Raw genomic sequence first — 27763 nt, 5'->3', positions numbered from 1 at the left:
GCGCGTGTTTTCCAGCCTTGCTACCCGTTTTTTTTAATATCGAGATGTCAAGGGTTAACCTGGAACCTTGTGCATGCTAAGCACATGCTCTACCACTGAGCTATGGTCCTTTCCCTTGGGAGCCAAAACCTAAGAAGAGCCTGCTGGATCAGACCAAAGGCCTATCTAGTCCAGCATCCTGTTGTCACAGTGGCCAACCAGATGCCCATGGAAAGCCCACAAGCAGGACCTGAGTGCAAGAGCACTCTCCCCTCCTATGGCTTCCAGCAACTGGTTTTCAGAAGCATACTGCATCCGACTACAGTGGCACAGCCCAGCCATCATGGCTAGTAGCCACTGATAGCCTAATCCTCCATAAATTTCTCTAATCCTCTTTGAAAGCCATTCAGGTTGGTGGCCGTCACTGCCTCTTGTGGGAGCGAATTTCATAGTCAAACTATGCGCTGTTGCTATTTGTATCAGACTATTTAATTTACAAAATTCTACGAACCAGAATAAGTGATTTGTCAATTTTATAAAGAAACCCAACTCACCCCCATTAGTCTATTGTTCATAATCAGAACCACTTCAACCAAGATCACATGCTTACATTTCTCTTTTATTTTAACACATACATTTTAGGAATTACCGCATATAGAATATTCATGTGTTACTTCAGCCATCTTTTACGGACTACCAAAGATGTTACAAAGTCAACAAGAAGTTTCCAAATGAAAGAAGGCATAAATCTAATTAACCTACAGTTAACAGTCCAGTGACCTGAGTAGGACTACTTTAGAATTAATGGATTATGAATTAGAAGCAAGACCACAAGTTACATATCTGCATCTTGCTCAGGAAACCTTGAAAATGTATGCGTTAAATTGATTTCTATGCAAGTTACCTAGTTATTTTTAATCACTTTGCTTTAGTCATTGTCAGTCTTGGGTGCCTTTTCCTTCTTCAACAGACTACCTATTGAGGAATAAATGCTAAGAAGTTTTTTTCTCAAAGTAAAAATGATTATCGTCTAACCCATCCGCCACTGTTGCTGCACAGTCATTTTTACCCACTATATTGAAATTAATTATGTGTAGCAGAAGCTGTTGCTGAATTTGCACCTGTGTTCAAAAAGCAGGTTTTAAAATCATTTGTACTGTTGGACTAGAAGCCACAGAGAGTGTTTTTATTCTAAGCTAAAAAGTTATCCAATGGACTGTAAACTTGGGAGTTACATTTCAGTTAAAACAAACAGCACAACAGATTTTTTCATTTGCAGGTGAGGAATGGAAACCAGCAAGTTACACCTGAGATTTAGCAGTCTTCTCTTTAGTCAGTATCAACAGTTTTTTTTTTGAAGTAAAGCTTCTGTTACAGACTGCATTGAAATGAGGGGCATTACAAAATCCTTCCAGATTCACTAAGTAAAAATGGATTGCTTTTCACGATAAGGCATGAATGATTGAGTTTTATATACATCTACATATATATTCACATACACACACACACAGAGCAAATGCAGTCACCATTCAAAGAGTTTATAGAGTGTATAAAAATAGTTTCAAAATGCAAAGATATGAAGCAGTTCAATGATTCTTTATCCAAAAAATACAGAAGCCATAGACTTACAGCTAGAACATCAATATATTTATGGAACTGCACAGGTTACCAACAAAGAGGATGATCTAGCCAATATTTAAAGCACTTTAATGTTCAACAGATTCTGAAGGGAGAGTTAAACACATGCTTAAATTCCTCCCACTGGGACCAACAGGACTTCAAAGTGCTTAACGTTTTGCTAGGTCATTCCCTCCATTCTTATTTTCACATTTTTAGTTCAAGATTTCAAAAAGATCTACAGTGAATATTAAAATGTGAGCCATCCCTTCAGATCCATGTACTTGATTCCATATTTATCAAGTGTAACATATCACCAGATGAGTGCTTGAAGCAATCTATAGTTTTAAATGAAGTTTGGGACACTGTGATGACAAGTTGCTCCTGTCCCTTTTGGGTGAAAGTTATTCATACAGCTCTTTAGATGAATCTTAAGACTTGCGGCTTTGTAGCAGTCCAAATCTGCAGATTCCACAGCCACAGAGGCAACATTCTTGACAAACAGGCCTCAGTCACTTTTTTAGTCGGACTTATCCTTTTTCTTCCCTGTTAAAGGCACTTTGCTTGAGATAGCAGATCCTACAGCTGTAACACCTCCTGTCACAGCAGAAACACTTCCTTTTACTAATCCTACTCCCATAGAAGGCACGGCTGTTACTGCTGTTTTGGTCACTTCTAGGCTTTTCCCTCCTATCCATGCTACACCACCAATTGTGGCTCCAACAGCTCCCTTTGTTATGCTGAAGAGGCCACCAGTCACGCGAGAAATCATGCCAGGCTGCTGCTGCGGATGATCTTTTAATGAATCTAAGGAGAGAGAGTAAAATGTTCAGATACTATTTTTTAAAAAAATTAAACCAACAATTACATATCCTTCTGACACGACATACATCATATGGACTATAAATGCCCTATAGGCCGGCTGTTTGGCAGAAGCCTTTGCCAATGAAAGTTCCTATCAAAGAATAACATTTTCAAAAATTATTTTAAAATGTTTTAGTAATTATTAAACTTATACTGCTTTTTCCCTTTATCGAGTAGTTGTCTTCTGACATCAGTCTTCTATCACACATAAAGACTTCTGAGCAGTGTTCATTTTGGCAAAAGATAATAATACAAATTTCAAGAGCCTCAAAACCGTTCATCAGCATAAGGAAGGTAGTATCTAACCCAACTCTACTTTTACAACTGTCCTCACCTTTGATTTCCTCTCTAAGCAATCTTGCAATCCCTGGGTATGATTGCCTGCATATTGTGCAAAGTGTGTTTTGGAACATACTAGTGTGCAGCATCTTCATAATCAGAATTTTAAAACAGATGATTGTGTATAAGTGAGCATTTTGTGCCAGATTCTCTTTATAATCTTAATGTTGCTAACACACAACACAGAATTTAATCATTTGCATTCTAAATAGGTATAGGAAGTTATAACTGATGCAACATGAGAGTGTTCAGCTATGTACTTGTTCAAAATATACATAATATTCTTCTTTGTATGAAGCACTTTATCATTAGAAAATAACTCAGTAAGTTTTCTATGGGTCACTGTAATATATATATATATTTATATATAAGCAGTGTGCAAAGGACAAAAAGTTTAAAATAAGGCTAATTAAAATAAATAATTATCAGTACAAAGAATGACAACAGCAAAACCAGTTAACTCAAGTTCTCTTTCACCTCCCTTTCAAAAGATAGTAGGGAAGGATGTTCCAGGCTTTAAAAGTCAAACCCTTGTTTAAAACACCGTAATGTAATTTCCAAGCCTCTTCTTCCCTATAGTCACTTTGGGCCTCCAAAGTTTTGGCTGGATGGCCTAAAATTATCCACAGGTGATTCCCCGCCACTCTTCCTTTAACAGCCACAGGTCCATTACAGCCTCTAGACACCGAGTATGCCAATTTCCTCAGCCAAAGACTTCAAGCGTACTCTCAACACTTCACAGAATTTTATGTACATCAAACATTTTCACAGGATTTATATTCCCAATTGTGAACTGGGAATGGAATTTACTTAAGTGCACTGTTCTGCAAGGTTTCTGACACCACTTTTTCTAAAAGTGGGAAGTTCTATTTTGCCAAATGTATTTATTATTTAATATACTCAAAAGCCCCAATCATTCATAGATACCAGAGGTAGGCAACCTTTTTGGTTCCATGGGCCAGATCCGTATGAGAATCTCACAGGCCAAATTTGATAGGTGGGAGGGGCCATCCACTTGCCAGCCCAACCTGTCAATTAGTTGACATCACAATGAGATCAGGTGATTTGGTGCTTTGAAGTCCTGAAGTCCAGACTTCAAAGCACCTCGCCAGAAGCAAGGCAAAGCAGTTTTCACTGAAGCTGCTGAAACAAAGGATTTTCCCTCCATTTTAAAGGAGTTTCAATAGAAACTGCTTCCCCCTTCTGAAGAAAGCATACCCCCACCAGGTGATGGGCAGTGAGGGCGTACCTTGTTCCAGGAGGGGCAACTGGAACCCCTGCTAAAACCAAGGGGAAAAAAACTTCATTTTAATTTAGCAGAACCTCCTGAAGAATTCAATCCTGATTTCTGCAACTACATCTCCACCAGCCCCACATCAGGAGTTGTATTCAACTAAATCCTACTCAGAGTAGACCCACTGAAATGAATGATGTTAGTCTTGCATATTAACTTCAAAGAGTCTATTCGGTAGGACTAGCACTGAATGCCAACCCAGATGTCACATATGGTGTCAGGTGAGTGTGGTTTTGGGGAAATGGCCTAGTGGACCAAATGAGGAGGCCTGTAAGGTTAAATCTGGCCCGCAGGGCAGACATTTCCCACCCCTGATCTATACAGATACCAGGGCAGGGTACAATTCATAAAATAAACAAAAGGACATAATATATGATAAAAACCATAAAACAAAAGGAGCAGCTAAAACCACAAAGTAGGCTAAACCAACATCAGCTAACAACTGATCTCAGTACAAGTATTGTGCCATAAATGTTCTGTATTACTCTGTGCCTCCATTTGAATATCAGAATACAGCAGAAACAATTCTATGTATCTAAGACTGAAGTGTGGGACTAACTTCTAAGTAATCATGAATCCAAACTGAACTGTAAGTGTATGAAATAAAACTTGTTCAAGATTACGGGCTTTGCCACTTAAGAGGAAGAGAGTCGGCATGCTCAATTATAATTATAATTATATAACTGTATCAATGTGAATAATATTTTCTGCAACCGGTCACTGTGAACAGTTGCCCTGATCCACTAGCTTAGAAGTACAGCAGGAAATTCTGAGCCTGTTGCCTGACTCAACAAGACTATGAGGCAGTCTCTGCTTCACAAATACACTGCTGAGAGTAGAAAAAGTGGACTGAGCCAGGTACCCACTGCCCACCCTTCTTTTACCAGAAAAGTGATCAACAACGTCAATATTTGCTGGATTGTGGCACAAACATGTTAAAGCACTTTTGGATTCACACCGATTTAAAAATAAGCAAAACGTGCTTCCATAGTACTGTGTCATCTGGTATACCAAATCAAGCTGCATCTTTTAGTGCTCCTACAATTAACAGATTTTTTCAGACAAACTGAAAAGCATTTTTACACTGCAGGTGTGCAGGATAGGAAGTTATTTTGGAACAGAATTAACCACTAAAACGCTGCAGGGCAAACATTTCTTTGAAATACTGTCTCTTCTTTTCAACACAGGAATGATAGACAGGATTGGCTATGATTATCAAACAAGGAGAAGTCTTCCATGACATGTAACTCTTAAAAAGTGCAGCCCACCCTTCACCCTTCATGACTATAGCAGCCTTGCAAAGATGGCCACAGAAGCCCAGATATGTTTACTAGCTCATCTTCCCATACAGTCCATAAATCAAATCTCTTTCATTGTTAAAAACATTTCTAGAACTACTCCTCTGAAGGAGATTCTTATGTGCCACAGGCAAACTGGTGTGTGGCTATTTTGTTGTTGTTGTTATGTGCCTTCAAGCTGACTATGACTTATGGCGACCCTATGAATCAGTGACCTCCAACAGCACCTGTCGTGAACCACCCTGTTCAGATCTTGTAAGTTCAGGTCTGTGGCTTCCTTTATGAAATCAATCCATCTCTTGTTTGGTCTTCCTCTTTTTCTACTCCCTTGTTTTCCCCAGCATAATTCTCTTCTCTAGTGAATCATGTCTTCTCATTATGTGTCCAAAGTATGATAACCTCAGTTTCATCATTTTAGCTTCTAGTGACAGTTCTGGTTTAATTTGTTCTAACACCCAATTATTTGTCTTTTTCGCAGTCCATGGTATGCGCAAAGCTCTTCTCCAGCACATTTCAAATGAGTTGATTTTTCTCTTATCCCCTTTTTTCACTGTCCAGCTTTCACATCCATACATAGAGATCAGAAATACCATGGTCTGTATGATCCTGACTTTGGTGTTCAGTGACACATCTCTGCATTTGAGGACCTTTTCTAGTTCTCTCATAGCTGCCCTCCCCAGTCCTAGCGTTCTTCTGTTTTCCTGACTATTGTCTCCATTTTGGTTAATGTCTGTGTCGAGGTATTGATAATCCTTGACAAGTTCAATGTCCTCATTCTCAACTTTAAAGTTACATAAATCTTCTGTTGTCATTATTTTAGTCTTTTTCACGTTCAGCTGTAGTCCTGCTTTTGTGCTTTCCTCTTTAACTTTCATCAGCATTCGTTTCAAATCATTACTGGTTTCTGCTAGTAGTATGGTATTGTCTGCATATCTTAAATTATTGGTATTTCTCCCTCCAATTTTCACACATCCATCATCTTTGTCCAATCCCGCTTTCCGTATGGTATGTTCTGCATACAGATTAAATAAACAGGGTGATAAAATACACCCGTCTCACACCCTTTCAGACTGGGAACCAATTGTTTTCTCCATATTCTGTCCTTACAGTAGCCTCTTGTCCAGAGTATAGGTGGCGCATCAGGACAATCAGATGCTGTGGCACCCCCATGAGCATTCCATAGTTTTTCATGATCTACACAGTCAAAGGCTTTGCTGTAATCTATAAAGCACAGGGTGATTTTCTTCTAAAATTCCATTATCCAATGTATGTTTGCAATATGATCTCTGGTGCCTCTTCCCTTTCTAAATCCAGCTTGGACATCTGGCATTTCTCACTCCATATATGGTAAGAGCCTTTGTTGTAGAATATTGAGCATTACTTTACTTGCATGGGATATTAAGGCAATAGTTCGATAATTACTGCATTCCCTGGGATCCCCTTTCTTTGGAATTGAGATGTATATGGAACGCTTCCAATCTCCTGGCCATTGTTTAGTTTTCCATATTTCTTGACAAATTTTTGTCAAAATGTGTGGCTATTTACAAGCCTGAATAAGGAATTGGTTCCTTTCACAACTGCTGTTTGCAACATAACAGTATAGGATTATGTCCCACAAAGTTCTGCTCAGAGTAGATGCATTAAAATTAATGTACCTAACTTAGTCACATCTATTAATTTCAATGAGTCAACTCAGAGTATGGTCAATGTTGGATATATCCCATAAACTCCAAACTCTGCATGCAATGTTAAAAAAATGGACTACAATCCTGTACTTGGGCGTTAATTCCATTGAACTCAAAGGACCTTACTTCTAAATAGTTCTGAATTATCATCAATCATAAAGCATTTTTCTTGTTCTACCAAACACAGATACAAGAACAGGACTTCCTACTATCAGTGTTGTTATAATACTAAAACCATAAGGAAAGGTGAATGAGAAACCTGAAAGCAAAAGGCCCCAGATTTCCAATATTAGAGTAAGAATGTTTGTTTGGGGAGGTTGTTAAATCTGTTTTCTTTTTTATACAGTCAAGGGTCTGAGCAGTAGAACATTAGGGTGCTTCTCAACATAGCATTGTGTGGATGACTAGCTTTCCAATCAGCACCCACAATTCTCACTTTCAGAGTGTTAACTCCCATGCTGATGCTGCTTCTCCACATAGCAGAGCTTCCACCATGCCAAAACAGTGATGTTAAGCTCTGAAATAGTCAATGAACAATAGGAGATACCTCTTCTTTGCACGACTCTGTTTGGCATTGCTGAACTGTTGCTACTGAGAATGATATCCAGAATTCTGTGGTCCTGTACAGAATTAGCAACCACCTAAACCTGATTCTGTATCTAAGTTCTGCAGAGGAGACAGGAGAAAGCCTAATAGTGCTTGATAGCTTACCATCATTGAGGCAATCACTTATTTCAGAAGTCCATGGATTTCAGTTTTATAAGATTAGTTCTCTACATTAAAAGTGTCCAAAGTATCTGCATTTCTGAACTATGTGCTAAGAAAGAAACAATACCATGAAGAAAAAAGGAAATTGGCGACTGTGAAAGCCATGCCTACTGAATAAGAACAGCTGTCCAAGAAACAATTTCCTGAATTTCATTTAAAACAACAAAAATAAGCTGGTAACGTGAAAAGTACAACACACATAGCTGAATACAGAAACTCAGGAACACAAGTGATGCTTATATGCCAAGGTATGCAAGAAAGAAAACAGCTTGTCCTGACATATAAGCATGTTCAGTTTCTGGGTCGTCCTATATGTTACTAGCAACTCATTCTCTGAATGTAGATTCTTACGCAGCTAAAACACCACCCCCCACACATAACAGAGAGGAATCAGCAGAGTTGGGGAAATCCAGGTTTGCAGACTTTTTTTAAAAAAAATTAAGCCACGAGAGAAGAGAAGATGCTAAGTGCTGGACTTATGTGAAAAGCCCAATGCTTCCTCAGCTGTGAAGCTCACCGTGTGGGCTTGGGCAAATATAATTTTAAACTTAGTAAAAATAGTATTTTAGTGATTTTCTTTGCAAAGTCAGATCTAGTCTTGAACTTGAAGTAAGTTTAGAAGAGGGGAAACAATTTGCAGTTCAGTAAATAATACTATAATGTTGAATAGTAAATGAATGGATGGAATACATTTCAGGCCTCACACTGCATGGGTTGACTCCTCAGGTCTGACAACAATCAGAAATCCATTTTCTGAAGTAGGGGTCATAAAATACACCTGTGGAGTAACATACTAATAGCACATTTTTTACAAGCTTACTCAAAAATCCGTACACTGGGTTCACTGGGTCTTACTTCCAGGAAATGGGGCACAGGATTGCAGCTTAAGACATTGTAGCTTACAAAACCACTTGTTATTGAAATGTACCTTCTGGTGGCTCCTCACTAAGATATGGGGGAACATCTTGTTCACTTTTGTCTGTTTGGTTCATTATTGCCTATGGGAAGAAAAAATTCAAGAGTTCTCATGTACTGTATAGGCACAAGCTTTTAAAAAGTTAATCTTTCACCCACCTCCCTTTAAAAAAGAAAGAAAATGTACAGCCTAATCCTAATACTTGCTGCAACAGCCAATGAACATTGGGCCAATATTACAATCATGACATTACATGGATGCTACGAACTGATGGCACTTTCCATATTATGCTAAGTTAAGCACAACCATACAAGTTTCAGTCTCTACTTCAACTTCAGGTTGTGTTAGCTTTAAAATTAACAAAATCATCAATGAATTGAATAAAAAGAGTAATACATTGTATAGGGGCAGGAAATGAGGTAAAAGCAATCATTGCTTTTTATTGCATCTCAGACTCAACTGTGTCTCCATTATCATAAGGAAACATGGAAGGTGAGAATGGTGGACCAGCAGCCACACCCAACCAACAACATACCCATTTGCAAAAAGGGAGAGCTCATGGGAGAGACTTGCTGGGTTTCACGTGGTCTATCTGAACTGACTATTGAGGACCCTATACACCATGGGATTAAGATTTTTAATGGCTTTTTAAGTTTTAACAGAAAACAATAAAAATAAAAGCACAGTAATTCAAGAGGAAACAAAACAACATCATGTTGTAGCCTTTGTTATTAAACCAAACTCGCTTTACAAATTAGGAGTAGAAATATAGATTATTTCGTGCACAATTTTGTACTATGGAAGAGTCAAATGTGAAGTACTATTATTCAGGGAAAATGTGTATCAGCATACCTTAGTTTCAGACTTCACAAAAGCAATCCACGCTGGCAGATCTATGAATGATCTGTATCAATTATACAAGGTCTAGCAGAATTTGCTCCTCAATAAATATGAAATAACTACTGAATCAATAAAAAAAGCTACCATTTGGATAGCCACTCAGACTGCAGCAAAGAAGAATAAAAAGCAGAAAGCACAAAATGGAGCAAAAGGAGCTCCATGCTTGAGGAATAGGCAACTTGGGCTGCAATCCTATACACGCTTACCTGGGAATAGGTCTCATTGAGCTCAATGGAGCTTACTTCTGAGTAGACATGTACAGAGTTGCATTAAGTCTCACTTCCTAGCAACACACAGTACTTTACTGACACAAATTCCAATTTGAAGAATCTTTTACAGCCTGCCTTTTTACAGATTGGGCAATATTCATTGTACATTCAGACATGTCTATCTTGACTCCAATTATTAGCACACTATTCAAGATCTCCAGCAAGCTGATTTTTTTTTTACTTCGTACAGGAAGTTTTCTGTCAAATATGAAGCATCATCCATCAGTCGCTTCAGACACCTTGTAAAGATACACCTTGTTGCCCTGGCTTTCTCTGCCCCATAATACTGGACCCTGATTTACTAGATTTTTTGTTTTAATCTCTGTTTTTATGATACTATTTTATGGCTTTTTATGTTTGTATTTTTGATACCACTTAGAGAGTTTAAGTATTCAGGGATTTAGAAATGCCTTTAAATAAATAAATGTTTCCCTACAATTTAACAAAAATGGTGTGAGAATTATGCTGAGAACAGGTTTCTCTTCAAAAAGAAAAGAAACACACACTCACACACAAACATACCAGCAGCCATTGAAGGCAGAATGCATGTTTTCCAAATAGGTATTAGGCTGCATTATGCTCAGGATTGTGGGTTGGAGGGAAAGGGGTTCCTATACACACACAGTTCATGTGGCTTTTCCTTTATAAATTAGGCAGTGGGTGCAAAAGGGATATATTTTTTTCTGTAGCGTAGGATGCAAGAAAGCAGCCTTGTTGGCTATTCAAAGTAATGAATGGTTACCAAACCCAGCAAGAGTTATGGACCCCTGCACGCTAGCAAAACCTCACATTCCTTAATGCCAAGTATTTATATCTTTTTCCAATAAATACTGAAGCGTTGATGTTGAATTATTACAGAATGCAAAAGTAAATAAAGATATTGATTTAGTGGCTTGCCATTGTAGTAAATTACATTGCAACACTTGAAAAAATGCTGAACTAATTGACCTTTGGCAGGATATTAATGCAAAGTTTAAAATCAGCACGATAAGTTCATCATTAAAGGGAAATACTGATCAACTGCTGACAGAAGTGAGATCTTGTCAGCATATAGCATATAACATCCCCTGCTCAGAGATTAGCATTGGCTGCTGATTTGTTCCTGGGCCAAGTTCAAGGTATTATTATTCATATATAAAGTCCTTACCAGCTTATTTAAAGGATTGCTTTACCCCATATATGCCCACTTGACCACTTTGACCTGTGGAACTGGTGCATTTACAAGTGCCACATAATGCTAATTCTGCACTTATAAGGAATCAATCCTTCAGTGTGGCAGCTCCTACACTCTAGAACTCCCTGCACATTGACTTTAGGCAGATGCCTTCACATATTCTTTTCAGCACCTGCTAAAAGCTTTTCTGTTTACATGCCTATCTAGACATGTAAAGCTGGCGTGTATTTTAATACGTAATTTTAACTTGCAATACATATTTTAACCTCTGACTATATTCATAGTTTGATTTTTTAAAAACTTTTTTTAATGTATATTTTACATTCTTTGTAAATCGCTTAGAGGTTTTAGTTACAGTGCACCAGTACATAAATTTTGTTAACATAAATAAATGACACATTTTAAGTTATCTAGCATTTTAATGCTTGCTTGTTATTTTAATATGAAGAATATATTTAAATCTCAATGATTTAACACTACCATGATCCTAAATCTGCTAAGGCAAATCTGCTGAACTCAGTAGGTTTTACTTTTAATTAAGTATGTTTAAGACAAGGGTGTCAGAAGCTTCAAATACCTTACCCTCATACCCTACCAGGATACCAGCTAGAAGCATTTAAAAAGAGGGCAGTCAAGAAATACCCTATAACACAGTTAGTTCAATAACACCATGCAGGACATGCCGTCTTGTTGATTTCATGGTCCTTAATTAGGGCCACTGAGATCATGCGGCATTTTGCAAAGAGTTGTGGTATTAACATTATTGTCCTGGCCAAATTTCAGTATGGACAACCACATATATCCTACATTTTTAATTGGATGCAGTATTAGTCTCCACTTCTTCTCTTTAGCATATTAAAATTCTTCTATTTTAGAAAAAGCAGATTTGTATGTACACATTCAAGATGTCATGAATTAACTGACACCAAAAAACATTTTGTAAAAAACCTCTTCTGTCCACCACCATCTCAGCTTTATCAAAATGAGCAATTCTGCTTTAGGGTAAATATTATTTCAGAGAGTTATTAGCCAGCAAACTGACATGTACCATTTTGAATGTCAGAGTATTATAATTATTAGGTCTGTAATCCACCTCCCAAAGTCAATGAAAAAGTCTTGTAATTTTAGCAGAGCTGGAATGCTCCCTATTTCAGGCTTTTAAAACAAGTACAGGACAAAAATAATTAAAATACTGAAAAAAAGCAGCTAACATGTAGCCTAAAAGTCAACTATGCTTTTTAAAGAAACTTCTACAGCACTAGAATTAAATAAATAATATTAAATATAAATATATTATACCCCACATAATATACATACCTATAGAATGCCTTGATGTATAGCTTCAGGATGCCAAGCAAAAAATCTCTCCTCTTTTTCTTATAATTAAACAGCAACCTACAATAATAAACACTGATCCAAGTCAACAGAAACTAAAGCAGCACACATCTAGTGGAATTATTATAAATTCCCAGAAGAAAAAGTTGGTAAGCCCGTATGAAAGGCCTATCAAAGACAATCTCGAGATTGCTCTGTGCATTTTCAAGTGAGGCAACGGTTCAATGGCTAATTTTTAATCTTAGATGTTTAACGAATGAGTTCCCTTATCTCTGGAAAATACATTTTTATACCCTTTTTACTATGCAGATTGTAATTACAGATGCTAAATTGCAAAACAAATAAATAACTCCTGTAGACTCATACCTACTCTATGGGTACCAAAGAAGCTATCTACTAGAAGAGCTAAGGCTCCTGCAGAAAGAAACAGTTTTGCAATCATCCAAGATTCTGTCAGTGCATATGCTTAAGGTGTAAGATTGTACCAAGAGCTTAAAATGTAAGCATTTTGGAGCTGCTGCACATAGGTGTCCTACATGGTATCATTCTTGTGTAGAAAGCCACATATGGTCTATCTACATATGTAGATATATGTGCATTCCTCATGCATGATGATGTAAATGTAGTTTTATTGGAATTTCCTACATGAAGTGATACTCTGTAGGAAATCTATCTCTATTTCACTTAATACAATTTCTATAATATAGAAAAAATCTCTTTACTAACTTCCCATGCTTCTGTCACGAAAAAGCTAGGTCAGGGATGGAGAAACTGTGGCCCTCTAGATGTTGTTGGACTCCAAGTCCCATTAGAGCCAGTGTGAAGTAGTGGTTAGCGTCAGACTGGGATCTGGGAGACCAGGCTTCACATCCCCACTCATCCATGAAACTCACAGGGTGATCTTGGGCCAGTTACTGTCTCGCAGCCTAACCTATCTCACAGAGCTGTTGTGAGGATAAAATGGGTGGGAGGGAGAGAGTTTGTATGTCACCTTGAGCTCCTTGGAGGAAAGGTAGGAAATTAATTACATTTATATCCCGCCCTTCCTGCCAAGGTAGTGATATAAATATAATAATAAATAAATAAGCTAGCCTCAGCCAGCGTGGCCAACAGTCAAGGATGATGGGAGATGTAGTCCAGTAACATCTGGAGGGCCACAAGTTACCTATCACTGCACTAGGTAAAGCCTTAGGCAAGCCATCCTCAACTCCTTTCCCTAGCTATGTAAGGTAGGTTAGTAAGGATTGCAAAGATAACATGAGGTGCTCAGGCTATTCAATAAGCACCATATAAATGCCAAATAATATTATTTTAAAGGTGGCCAAATTATTTTTATGAGACATTTTTCAGCATCTTAAATATTTGCAGTAGGCCACTTTTCTTTGTATTGACAGGTAAGATTCATTTATTTATTGCATTTGTATACCACCCCATAACCGAAGCTCTCTGGGTGGCTTACAACAATTAAAAACATTAAAAACAAATATACAAATTTAAAAACACATCTTTAAAAAGCAATTTAAAAACACATACTGAAATGCCTGGGAGAAGAGGAAAGTCTTGACCTGGCGCCAAAAAGATAACAGTGATGGCGCCAGGCGCACCTTGTCAGGGAGGTCATTCCATAATTTGGGGGCCACCACTGAGAAGGCCCTCTCCCTTGTTGCCAGACTCCCAGCTTCCCTCAGACTAGGCACCTGGAGGAGAGCCTTGGATGTTGAGCGTAGTGTACGGGTGGGTTCGTGTTGGGAGAGGCATTCCATCAGGTATTGTGGTCCTAAGCAATGTAAGGCTTTATAGGTTAAAACCAGCACCTTGAATCGAGCTTGGAAACATACAGGCAGTCAATGCAAGCGAGCCAGAATTGGTTTTATATGTTCTAACAGTCTGGTCCCTGTTACCAATCTGGCCACTGCATTTTGCACAAGCTGCAGCTTCCAAACAGTCTTCAAAGGCAGCCCCACATAGAGTGCATTGCAGTAATCTAACTTGGAGGTTACCAGAGCATGGACAACTGAAGCCAGGTTATAACTGTCCAGATAGGGACGTAGCTGGGCCACCAACCAAAGCTGGTAGAAGGCACTCCGTGCCACCAAGGCTACCTGAGCCTCAAGTGACAGAGATGGTTCTAGGAGAATCCCCAAGCTACGAAGCTGCTCCTTCAGGGGGAGAGCAACCCCATCCAGGACAGGTTGGACATCTACCATCTGGTCAGAAGAACCACCCTCTAGTAGCATCTCAGTCTTGTCTGGATTGAGCCTCAGTTTATTAGCCCTCATCCCGTCCATTGTCGCAGCCAGGCACCGGTTCAGCACATTGACAGCCTCACCTGAAGAAGATGAAAAGGAGAAATAGAGCTGTGTGTCATCAGCATACTGATGGCAACGCACTCCAAAGCTCCGGATGACCACACCCAACTGTTTCATGTAGATGTTGAAGAGCATGGGGGACAGAACTGACCCCTGCAGAACCCCATACTGGAGAGTCCAGGGTGCTGAGCAATGTTCCCCAAGCACCACTTTCTGGAGCCGACCCGCCCAGTAGAAGCACAACCTCCACCATGCAGTCCCTCCCACTCCCAACTCACCCAGTCTTCCCAGAAGGATACCATGGTAGATGGTATCGAAAGCTGCTGAGAGATCAAGGAGAATCAACAGAGTCACACTCCCGTCTCTCTCCCGACAGAGGTCATCACACAGGGCAACCAAGGCTGTTTCCGTGCCAAAACCAGGCCTGAAACCTGACTGAAATGGATCCAGATAATTGGTCTCATCCAAGAGGGTGTGGAGCTGGCCTGCAACCACTCGTTCAAGGACCTTGCCCAGGAATGGAACATTTGCTATTGGCCTATAGTTATTAAGATTTTCTGGGTCCAGGGAGGGCCTCTTCAGGAGTGGTCTCACTACTGCCTCTTTCAGGCAGCCAGGGACCACCCCCCTCGCAGAGAGGCATTAATTACTTCCCTAGTCCAGCCAACTGTTCCATCCCTGCTAGCTTTTATTAGCCAAGAAGGGCAAGGATTCAGCACAGAAGTGGCTGCACGAACCTGTTCAAGCACCTTGTCAACGTCCTCAAGCTGTACCAACTGAACCTCTTCCAAGAAATCGGGACAAGGCTGTGCTCTGGATACCCCGCTTGATTCACCTGCTATAACACTGGAGTCTAAGTCCTGGTGGATGCTAAAGATTTTATCCTGGAAGTGCCTAGCAAATTCATTACAGCGGGCCTCAGATGGTTCTATCATGTCCTTGGGGCCAGCATGCAATAGCCCCTGGACAATTCTGAAGAGCTCTGCTGGGCGGCAGATTGATGATTTGATAGTGGCAGCAAAATGTTGTTTTTTTGCTGCCCTCACTGCCCCTACATACAGCTAAAGTTGAGCACAACATGCACAACAAACTATTTTGACTAGCGTTATACCTAAACTATTCTAGAATAATTGTTTATTGCTACACTGCAAACTACCTCACTGCAGATATTCAGATGAATACAAGACCACATTCTTCATGCAAAATACATATTATAACAACTTGTCCAGATTTGTTTTCTACATAAAGTCCCAATAAAACCTTATAAGGGAATTTCTAAAACTAATTTACAGATAATGGAGACAGTACCAAGTTCTGGGGAAAGGGGGACAGTATGTAGGAGTGCAACAAATCAAAACCTTGGAACAAGTTCAGAAACAGAAATAATTTATTTTCATATATTTGGGCAGGTGGGATGGGGAATAAATTGTTTTAACCAAGTCCATCCTAAATTGAATTTTGGAGGTGGGGGGAGGATGTTTGCTTTCCTTCAGCCTCTCTCAACTATGTCTACTTAAGACAACTTCAGTCTTGTGCCTTTGCAACTTCCTATACTGGTGGGATATTCGCTGGTGGCTGAGAGAAGTGAAAATCTGCAACCCTCACACCAGGCCTTTTTTTTTTTTTTTAAGAGAATGAGAAGCAGGGTCAGAACCCTTCCAGTCCCCAATAGTCTCTTGCAAATATAGGGGATCTTTGGCACTGGCAAAGACTCTCCTGTTCTCCTTTGCCTCCATTTAGATCCCCTCAATGTCTACATATGGTACACCCACTATTACATAAATATATATAAAAATTAAGACTTACCAACTGTTACTGCATTCAAAAGTCCCACTGTGATTTTCTATATAAAAACCTAGGAGAGTAACATGCTTATTAACATTTATACACAATAGATTTTTCAGATTGTCAATTACATCTCAGCTGCAACACACAATGACCTGGAGAAATGCAAGTTATGTATGTGGTTCATAAAGAATTCTAATTAATGCAAAGCTTTAAACATCTAAGAAAGGCAAATCAGGATGTCCCAAAGCTATTCTTCTACTTAACAACAATTTAAAATGTTCTGACTGTACTGCTTTGATAAATAACAACAACAACAACATCTTTATTGCGGTCAGCGACCTGTCAAAAGGGATAGGATACAGCAGTCAAATTACAAACCGAAAAGGATAAAATGCTCATATAAAAATTCGTGCTAGGTAAACAATAACTAAAAATTAAGAGAACAAAGATACCCGTTTACGTTGAATTGCATAAAAATATTTTGCTACTGGTACCAAATGAGAACTGATGGCGCCTGATAAGCCAGGCCAATTGGTGTTCGGGAGATAAGTTGGGACGTTTATTAAGAAGGGGCAACATATATAAGTCCCTTTCCACTAAGTATAACGGACAGGCAAAAAGGACGTGAGAAAGCGATTCAGTCAAACCTTTCTTACACGGGCACGTACGGTGCACTAAAGGTATGCCCTGAAATCTGCCCTCCAAAAGGGCTGAATCTAAACAATTAAAGCGGGCCTTAGAAAATGGTAGGCGATATTTGTAATTCGTTAAGGCCTCAAGGTAAGGAGCGTGCTTTAAGGGGTTGAAACTCAGATTGTGATAAAGGGGGGAACAAACTTTAGCTGCTGCTTGCAATGTAGTTTGTCTATCAATATTTATTTATTCATTTATTTATTTTATTCGATTTATATACCGCCCACAGCCCGGGGGGCTCTCAGGGCGGTGCACAACATGGATAAAATACAATAAAATTACAAAAACAGTAAAATATACATTATTAAACAAGTAAACAGCCAGATATACATTAAAAGCACAAATAGATTAAAATGCCTGGGAGAATAAAAAGGTTTTAACCTGGCGCCGAAAAGATAAAAGTGTAGGCGCCAGGCGCACCTCATCGGGTAGACTGTTCCATAATTCGGGGGCAACCACTGAAAAGGCCCTAGATCTTGTTACTACCCTCCGAGCTTCTCTGTGAGTCGGAGCTCGGAGGAGGGCCTTAGATGTTGAACGCAGTGAACGGGTAGGTTCATATCGGGAGATGCGTTCCGCTAGGTATTGTGGTCCCGCACCGTGTAAGGCTTTATAAGTCAAAACTAGCACTTTGAATTTGGCCCAGAAACAAATAGGTAGCCAGTGCAAACAAGCCAGAACAGGTGTTATATGTGCAGACCGCCTAGTCCTCGTCAGCAGTCTAGCAGCTGCGTTTTGCACTAGCTGTAGTTTCCGAACTGTCTTCAAAGGCAGCCCCACATAGAGCGCATTGCAGTAATCCAATCTAGAGGTTACCAGAGCATGCACAACTAAAGCGAGGTCGTCGCTTTCCAGATAGGGACGTAGCTGGGCTACCAACCGAAGGTGGTAGAACGCATTCCGTGCCACCAAGGCCACCTGCGCCTCGAGAGACAGGAATGGATCGAAAAGAACCCCGAAGCTACGAACCTGTTCCTTCAGGGGGAGTGTAACCCCATCTAGAACAGGTTGAACATCCACCATCTGGTCAGAGAAGGCACTCACTAACAGCGTCTCAGTCTTGTCAGGATTGAGCCTCAGTTTATTAGCTCTCATCCAGTCCATTATCGCAGCCAGGCAGCGGTTCAGCACATTAACAGCCTCACCTGAGGAAGATGAAAAGGAGAAGTAGAGTTGCGTGTCATCAGCATACTGATGACACGCACTCCAAAGCTCCTGATGACTGCACCCAGCGGCTTCATGTAGATGTTAAAAAGCATAGGAGACAGGACCGATCCCTGCGGGACTCCACAATGGAGAGTCCAGGGTGTCGAACTATGTTCCCCAAGCCCTACCTTCTGGAGACGATCCACCAAGTAGGAGCGGAACCACTGCCAAGCAGTACCTCCAACTCCCAACTCCATGAGTCTCCCCAGAAGGATACCATGGTTGATGGTATCAAAAGCCGCTGAGAGATCAAGGAGAATCAACAGAGTAACACTCCCTCTGTCCCTCTCCTGACATAGGTCATCATACAGGGCGACCAAGGCTGTTTCAGTGCCAAAACTGGGCCTAAAACTGGATTGAAACGGATCTAGATAATCGGTTTCATCCAAGAGCACCTGGAGCTGGCTGGCGACCACCCGTTCTAAGACCTTGCCCAGGAATGGAACATTCGCTACCGGTCTATAGTTGTTCAAATTATCTGGATCCAGGGAAGGTTTCTTCAGGAGTGGTCTCACTACTGCCTCTTTTAAGCAACTAGGGACCACTCCATCTCTCAAGGAGGCATTTATCACTTCCCTGGACCAGCCGGCTGTTCCAGCCCTGCCAGCTTTCACTAGCCAAGAGGGGCAAGGATCCAGTACAGAGGTGGTTGCACGCACCAGTCCAAGCACCTTGTCAACGTCCTCAAGCTGTACCAACTGAAATTCATCCAACAAATAAGGACAAGACCGTGCTCCGGATACCTCATTAGGTTCAACTGCTGTAATACTGGAGTATAAGTCCCGGCGGATGCGTGAGATTTTATCTTGGAAGTGCCCAGCGAACTCATTACAGCGGGTGTCTGAAGGTTCTATAATTTCCTGAGGGCTAGAATGTAAAAGCCCTCGGACAATTTTAAACAGCTCCGCTGGGCGGTTGAGAGATGATTTAATAGTGGCAGCGAAATATCGCTTTTTCGCTGCCCTCACCACTTCTGTATACAGTTTGGTGGAGGCACTCACCAAGGCATAATTGCATCCGTCAGGGGTACGCCTCCATCTGCACTCAAGCCTTGTCCTCTCTTGCTTCATCGCTCTCAGCTCCGGGGTATACCATGGGGCTGCATGAGCTCTGCATGGGATAGGGCGCGCAGGAGCGATCGTGTCCATGGCCCGGGTCATTTCCGTATTCCACAGTTCGACCAGGGCTTCGACAGGAGCGCCTGTCTTATCAGCCGGAAAATCCCCCAGAGCCCTTTGGAAACCCAAAGGATCCATTAGTCTCCGAGGTCGGACCCGCTTAATAGGTCCTCCACCCTTGCAGAGGGAAAGGGCGGCTGTAAGCCTAAACTTCAGCAAGCGGTGATCTGTCCATGACAATGGGGTCGAGAAAAAACTCCCCACCTCCAGATCACCATCTCCATGTCCAGTGGCAAAGATCAAATCAAGAGTGTGCCCCGACACATGTGTTGGGCCAGTAGCAAATTGAGACAGCCCCATGGTTGCCATGGAGGCCATGAAGTCCTGAGCCGCCCCAGATAAGGCAGCCTCGGCATGGATGTTGAAGTCTCCCAGTACTAATAGTCTGGGGGACCTCAACAGTACCTCCGAGACTACCTCTGACAGCTCAGTTAGGGAAGTTGTTGGGCAGCAGGGTGGACGGTACACCAACAGAATTCCCAGTCTGTCTCTTTGACCCAACACAAGGTGGAGGCATTCCAAGCCAGTCGTCACCTGGACAGGGTGCTTGATGAGTGAGAGAGAACTCCTATAGGCCACAGCCACCCCACCTCCCCGGCCCTCGGATCTACCACAGTACTGAACCATATACCCAGGTGGGCAAAGCTGGGAGAGAGCAAGTCCTCCCTGATCACCCACCCAGGTCTCGGTTATGCACGCCAGGTCGACACCCTCATCGACAATTAAGTCATGGACGAGGGAGATCTTGTTGTGTACCGACCTAGCGTTTAGAAGCAGCACTTGGAGATCCGAGAGCTGGCTGACAGGACAACCAGCAGTCCTGCGGATGTGAGAAGGACCGGAACAAGGTACAGACACAACTTGTCTGGGACGAGTTCCCCTTATCTGGCATGTTCTTCTCACAACACCATACCTCCCATTACCCGTCACTACGTTGATTGGGGCCCCCGAAAGTCCCCCCAGTCGGAGCAAGGCCCTCTCTCCCAGACACATGATAAAATACACATAAATTCACACGCATATACTCATATACTCACTCAATCTCATTCACACTCAACACACTCCATAAATTAACCACACTAAAATTCAAACTAATACAACTCATATAAAGACTCAAACTCATTCACACTAAACACAATCATAATTCAACAATAGCAGCAGACGTTGAAATATGTCTCCACTCCGCCAATGTCATGAACCAGAGGGCGTTTCACTCCCCCCGTCGGTGCCGCGGGGTGGGGGAGGCGCCGCCGATGTCTTGGGCCGAAAGGGTGCACTGCACCCTACCACCGCGGCAAGGCGAGAGTGTCCCGTGCTACGCCACCGATGTCGCCACATCCTTCTGCCCCCTAGATCTTGCGCGTTCAGAGTCATCAACTGAGGGCAAGCCGCGCTGTAGGAGTAGCCTCTCCCCTCCCCAGGATCGGATCCGACCGCTCCATTGCTCCGTCTCTCCAGCCGAATGCGGGCCAAGCAAACAGCGGCCCACGTCTGTCGCCTCTCCGCTTGAGGAGGAAACGCCGCCCCGCCCCGCTTCACAGGAGACAGCCAGCAGAGGAGGAAGCCCCCGCAGGAGGCAGCGAACGGCCACGGCAGGAACGCCGGTCACAACGGCCGCCCGAAGACCCAACAAACAGCGACCCAGGCCGCCGCCTCTCGTCGCCCGAGGAGGGAACGCTGTCCCGCCCCACCTCGCAGAGAGCCAGTGCAAAAGGCCGCTGGTAGCCGCGGCAGGAACGCCGATGACACGAGGAGCGCCCACAACCGACCGTTGGGAGAAGGCAAGGACTGGGGGGGCCCCCACAGATAACATCAGTAGGGAGACGGGGGATGGATGCTCACCCACAGTCACCACGCAAGCACAGAGATTTTTTTTAAGATATTAAAGGAGTGCGCGGCGGAGCTCCAAACAGCACGTCCTCTTAGTCCGCCGCCATCTTTGAGCCGGGACCAGATACACTGTCTGGCCTTACCAAAATCTTGGGATGAAAGAAATTCTATAGACAAACCTAGCCTAGAAAGTTTATCTGAAAAGGATTTCATCCAAATGGATTGGTACCCATCTTCCCATAAAAGCGACAGATATCCAATAGGACGAATATAGGAGATTTTGGTCCAATAGTTGAGGGCAAGGATCCACACTTGACACTCAACCGAACATAGACCAGCTTCTCATCTTAGGGCCGCACTTGGGACGCAGTCTGGAACTCCAAAGATTTGATGTAAGAAAATGGAGAGGACTGCTTCTACTGTGACGTTAAATGCGTGTACCCAAAGCGGAACCCATAAAGGAGTTGGGCTAAAATTTTTGCTCTGAAGACTTGGATAGCGGCCGGAATGAACTGCCCCCCTTTTTGAAAATAGTATCGTACAATACTTTTCAGTGTTGTACGAGCCGTCGCAAGTGCCGCACGAATGTGGGGCATCCAAGAAAGAGAATAGTGAAATATGATACCCAAATATTTGTATGCTTTTACTTGCTGGATAAGATGACCACTAATTTTCCAGTTGAGTGTTCGAAAGGATTTTGCAAATACTAAAATTTTTGTTTTAGCAAAATTTATTGTTAGTAAATTATCCGAGCAGTAGGACATAAAAATTCTGATTAAACGTAGAAGGCCAACTTTAGAGAAGGAGAGTAGGGCCGCATCATCTGCATAAAGCAGAATAGGGCAGCTACTTCCTCTAATTTTGGGTGAATGAAGATCAGGCGAGCGACAGTTGAGGGCCAGGTCATTCATAAAAAGGTTAAAAAGAAGGGGAGCCAGAACACATCCCTGTCTGACACTTTTCATAGTGTGGATCTGGTTGGATAGACCTCCATTTCGCCCACAACGGACTCGAAGGGAGGTGTTCTGATGGAGGTTATGTATCAGAAACAACAGCCTTTTGTCAATAGTTGATTTGGCCAGTTTGGACCAAAGAATGTCTCTTGGGATGGAATCAAAGGCGGACCTCAGGTCAATGAAAGCAACATAAAGGCCACTGCCCACTCGGTTCCTATACTTTTCCGCTAGATGTTTTAGAAGTAGGCAGTGGTCCATGGCAGATCTGCCATTCCTGAACTTTGATAAATAAGTACCTACCCTCTGTCTTAGTGGGCATCTATCAATCAAGTCAAGCTTAACTAAGGGGAGGCACAGACAGTTCAGTTAGTAGTTAGTACTTACCCTCGTAACAGGCAGGAAAATCAAGAGAAAAGGGAGGACGCACAACTATTGAAGTGTTTGGTGTACTTTAGTGTGCCAGAAAGAGTGGACGGCAGAAAAGCCAATGGGAAAAAAGGGAATGTAAAAATGGGATTCAAAGTGAAAAGCGTATGCACACCTACAACACTGATTGCAGGGAACAAAAAAGTAAGACTGTATCCTGCCATATTTTGCTTCATTCTTTGAGAATTTTGGATGACATGCTGCAGAATAGCCCAGGAAAATATTTGCTGCTTTTATATTTACTAAGCAAACCACCAGGAAACCTAACCTTAACCCAACTTGAATTTGGTCAGACACTGACTTATACAACCATAGCTATGTTAAAATGTAGTGGTTGTTGCTTCATTACGCATACCTAGAAAAGGGAAAGGTCTGCAATCAGGAAAGCCATTAGTAGGGGTGGTAGAAAGCATACTGCTGCCATTATGCAATTTGAGTCATCATATAATGAAGGCACTTTGGGAGTGAATTCTGCACTGCAAAAATAAATTGTTGGCTCAGTAACATTTCTTGATTCCAAGACCAGTCAAATGCAGCATTTCGCTAGCTCGCTATTTTATTTATTTTTAAAGAAAACCTCCAGTAAGCCAAAGACTAAGATTTGAAAACAGAAATTGGTATATTTTTTCCAATTATTTGTGCTCCATTTGCCAAGTTACAGGTTACTTCCATAAAGCTTGTTTATTGAGCATTCCTCCCAACTTGCTTGCTAAGAGGTTATGGGGGGGGAGAGACGGAGTTAAGCAACAACACATACTTCTGGTCTCCACATTACTGTTTGGAGAATAGAATTCCCACCCCCATATCAAAAAACACAGGTTGGAACAGAGATAGGTGAAGGACATTACCCAGATGGAGAAAGAAAAATAGAATTGAAGGGGGCCTTGTAGGCCATCTAGTCCAAATACCTGTTTGATGCTGAAGATCTACAGCCAGACCATCCCCAGCAAATGGCTGTCTACCTCTGCCTGAAGACCTCCAAAGGAGAGTCCATCACTCCTCTGGTTAATTGGTTCCAGTGTCAAATTACTCTTAAAATCAAGAAGTTGCTCCTAACATTCAACCAAATTTACTTTCCTGTAAATTAAGCCCATTAGATCTAGTTCTATGATATCCCCCAAAGGTAGGAAAACTCTTTACTCTTCTATGTGACAGCCTTCAGGTGTTTATATATAATTTCTCATCAGTCTTCTCCAGATCCACAGAAATTGACCTCTGCATGAGCTGTCAGACAGTTTAATAAGGCTGGCCAGCCATGTATCACTAGAAGTTTACAGAACGCATACTTTCAGGAATAGCATTATGTACACACCAACCCAAAGCAGCCTTGGAGACAAAGAAGCACAAAAAAATAAACTCAAAGCAGGACTGTAAGCAGCGGTTTGGGGGCATAACGGCTTCTATCGCAGAAAGCTGTAAATGGGAACCCTGCAGGTAGATAGGAAGAGTTTGTGGATGTATTACAACAGTGACGTGGCAGAGATGTAACCTGGAGCTATACAGCTGTTGATGTGCTGCCTGGATTCTTTTGCCCGCCCTCTAAAGGGCTCTTCCATGTTGAACATACTACTCCTTTCTAACAGAAGGTGCTAAATGTCTCCTGCCAGAAAAACACTGGCAGGAAATTCCTGCCTTATTTCCCAGGTACAACCATCTCTCCTCCATTAATTTTGCACTCAGAAGGATACTCTATTGTGAATTAACGTATTCCCTCCCCTCTCCCCCTCCTTCCTTGATCCATCAAAGCTGTAAACAAAACTGCAGAAACAGGCTCCCTAGGGAAGGCTGGTAGATATTTATAGGGTGAATGCCTATATGCAAAGACGTTATTGGGAGCTTCTAATACGTGCATAGATTCACTCTTATACGCACATTAAGTTTTAATACTCCACGATTATCTGTATTTGGCCTTTTAGGATGTCAGCAAAGCTTTAAAACTGCAATTCCCTGCACGATTACCTGGGAGTAAGGTCCACTTAACACAGTGGGGTTTACTTCTGAGAAAACACGGATTAGGGTTTCTCTGTAAACCATTTTTATTTTTAGAACAAGAAAGAACATTAACCCCTCCAAGGCAAAACCAAATTGCATTAATTTCATTTTTTAAAACTGAACGCTCTGACGAGCCCGCCCCCTCCTTCGTGCCAACCCCATTTTCCTCTCGTACCCCAAAGCTATAGGATTATAACCAGAGAAAAAGGCGGAGAGTGTGTGCGTCCGCGTGTCATTCAAAACAGACTCGCTCGGGCAAATTAAAAAAAACACCTGCCATTCCGTTATGACCCCCCCTTCCAAAGCCACCCTTTGCTGACGTCCCCCATTTTCCTCCCACCAAGTCCCCCAGTGCCCACTAGTGGAGAACGATAGGAGACCCCTGTCCGCCCACCGCCTTAAGGGTAGGTCGGCGGGGTGGGGGGTCGCACGGGAGAGGTCTACTTCCTCCTCTTTTATTCCTCACAGGAGGCCAGAGGGTGGGGAAGATGCGTGGGTCCACCCTCCCACCTTCCCTTCGCGCAGACTAGGCCGCGTCTGGCGCTCACCTCTTCGGGTCCCTCCTGCCAGCTCGCGTCAGTCTGGCTCAGGGCGCTCTCTATTCCCGTCGGCAGCCTTTGGAATCACGGAGCAAACTCCGACTCTCTTGCAACGTTGCTGTGGAAGCTGCTCCTTCAGCGGCTGCCGACGTGGCGTCCTACGCACCTCGCCCTGTCTCCGCCCGAAGAGCCCGCCTCGGGCCGGCCCCCAGCGCCCCCCGCTGCTTGGAGGGGTGCGCAGGCGCTGCAGTCTAGGCCCAGTCCGGTCTGCACGCTCGGTTACCGCGGTTTCTCCTCAGGGCCCCCTGCCTCTCAGCCACTGATGATGCTAAAGGAACCGAGAACGCGGAGCGATGAAGCTGACAACAGCACGCACGCACGCACGCACGCACACCTTTCGGTCTCCCTCTCTCACCTCCGCCCGCATCGTTCTATCAGTACCTGACGTTGGCTGTGAGGGATGACGGATTAATGTATACAAAAGTCAGTAATTCTCTCTTGAGTGGTTGATTATCGTTGCCAATTCCCCCCCCCCCCAGGTAGGGATCCTGTGCCTTTAACATCAGTGTGGCAGAAATTCGAGAGGCATAGCCTTTTCTGCCAGAAGGGAAAGCAACACCTGTAGGGAAGAAAAACAAGGGGGGAAAAGTTGGCATGGCTATCCACTCACATGGGGTCCTTGACAGCACTCTAAGTGGAATTTGGAAACTGGCAGAGCTGCCCTAGGCAAAAGCAATAATCAAAGATCAGAACAGCTTATGTGCAGGAGCAATCTATCTGAGCACTAGCGTCTCTGCAGCCCTACAGAGATTCACAACTTTTTGTGTGCAGATTCCCAAGGAGGGAATCAGACTGGCAGCCTGTCTGTGGTGTAAAAAGGACTAGCTCTTGTAGCACTGGTTTGTGCTCCAGCACCAGCTGATTTCTTTCTCTCAGGGCACATTCAGCAGTGACTCATTTCGATGACTGATTAAACAAATGTATGTGAGCACTTCTGATTCCTGCAGTCCAGATGTATGGGATGCTTCAACCTGTGCCTGGATCCTCTTGCTGGACCATATTACTAATAAGGACAAATATTGGTTTCTGAAGTCTAAAGGCTAGCTTACTACTAGAATTATTACCTTTTTTTAAAAAAAGAAAAGCAGCATTGATGAACAGGCAATTAAAGACAAATAGCCAGGGGGCTTGGGCTTTAAAATTTTAGCCAAGCTGCAGAACTGTCACCACTTCTAGCCACTGTCTGGTGAATAGGATGGTCCTGCGAATGCTGAACATAAAAAGCGCCCTGCTGGATCAGGTCAAAGGCCCATGTAGTCCAGCATCCTATTTTTACAGTGGCCAAACAGCTGCTTATGGGAAGTCCACAAGCAAGGCATGAGTGCTACAGTGTTCTCTCCACTTGTGATTGCCAGAAACTGGTATTCAGAAGCATATTGCCTCTGCCATTGGAAGTAGATCAGAGTTTAGTAGCCATTGATAGCCTTATCCTCCATGAATCTGTCCAGTCCTCTTTTAATGTCCTCCAAGTCAGTAGCCATCACTACATATTGTGGGAGCAAATTCTATAGTTTGAACTGTGTGCTCTGTGAAGAAATACTTGTCAGAACAGACAAAAGAAGCTTAAAACATTTAAGCATACTGCAGAGCCATCTCTCAGTATCCCCTTGTTTGTCATTATGATGCATGATGAAGTACACATTTCTCTTGATATTCATATATTTTTACACTATTCTGTTTTTTAAAAAAAAATAATCCTTATTTTCATTTTAGTGCACTGTTTGTTATCCACATTGTTGTTAGTCACTTTAGCCTATAATATCTTGGGGCAAAAGAAAAAAAGGGTTGTATCCAATGCTGCTGTTCCACTCATGCAGCAGACTTCTGCTTACACATCTCTCATCCTCTCCCCTACAGCCTCCTGCCCACTCTCAGAATCTGCTGTAGAGGGCTGGGGGAAACCCCTCTGGAGCTGTTTATCAGGGTGCATGGGAAGAGAAGGAAAAGTCCCATTGTGCAAGTGGAACCTTACTTAGATAGTTAGATACAGCCCGAAGTAAAGAACAAAACCAAAAGACAATCAAGCAGAATTTTTTAGCAACACCACCACAACAAAAATAGCAAAACAAGATATACACATTGCTCTAAGTGAACGGCAACAAACCTCTCACAACCAATGGCTGATGAAGCATACAGCTGTGGAGAGCTCTTGCCATTGGCCAACAATGGAGGAGGACTCTTGCCTTCATGCCCTGCCTATGGACTTTATGGAGGCAGTGGCCTCTGTTGGACAGAGGATATGGGACTCATTATCAGATAATTTAATTGGTTCATTAATGAACTAAAAGTGATACCGTTAATTGACTAAGATTTCTTTAACTGAGTGCCCTATATCGGATGACATGTTT

General features: G+C 42.4%; 1 protein-coding gene across 2 annotated transcripts; it reads right to left on the bottom strand.

Annotated features, from left to right (window-relative positions):
- Positions 1 to 1496: 1496 nt before the first annotated feature.
- On the bottom strand, positions 1497 to 25761 carry TMEM263 (transmembrane protein 263). Of its 2 annotated transcripts, XM_061638948.1 has the most exons (5): positions 25365 to 25761; positions 16554 to 16602; positions 12421 to 12498; positions 8773 to 8842; positions 1497 to 2403 (listed from the first exon to the last, which is right to left on the bottom strand). In XM_061638948.1, exons 4-5 carry the CDS (start codon positions 8834 to 8836, stop codon positions 2117 to 2119), a joined length of 351 nt encoding a protein of 116 aa, XP_061494932.1. In that variant the 5' UTR covers positions 8837 to 8842; positions 12421 to 12498; positions 16554 to 16602; positions 25365 to 25761; the 3' UTR covers positions 1497 to 2116. The 2 variants fall into 2 exon arrangements, with proteins under 2 accessions (XP_061494932.1, XP_061494933.1); XM_061638949.1 differs by lacking the exons at positions 12421 to 12498; positions 16554 to 16602; positions 25365 to 25761 and adding an exon at positions 9613 to 9640.
- Between the last annotated feature and the right edge of the window lie 2002 nt (positions 25762 to 27763).

This window comes from Rhineura floridana, chromosome 8 (genome assembly GCF_030035675.1).
Source record: "Rhineura floridana isolate rRhiFlo1 chromosome 8, rRhiFlo1.hap2, whole genome shotgun sequence".
Taxonomy (NCBI): domain Eukaryota; kingdom Metazoa; phylum Chordata; class Lepidosauria; order Squamata; family Rhineuridae; genus Rhineura; species Rhineura floridana.
The sequence above is the reverse complement of the archived record's forward strand: the minus strand, read 5'-3'. Positions and strand labels throughout refer to the sequence as shown.

Excerpts from the sequence above, each read along its gene's own strand:
- TMEM263 (XM_061638948.1), bottom strand. The coding sequence starts at position 8,836 with ATGAACCAAACAGACAAAAGTGAACAAGATGTTCCCCCATATCTTAGT. Across the intron at positions 2,404-8,772 it reads TAGTGAGGAGCCACCAGAAG|ATTCATTAAAAGATCATCCG; the intron begins GTACATTTCAAT and ends CTCTCTCCTTAG.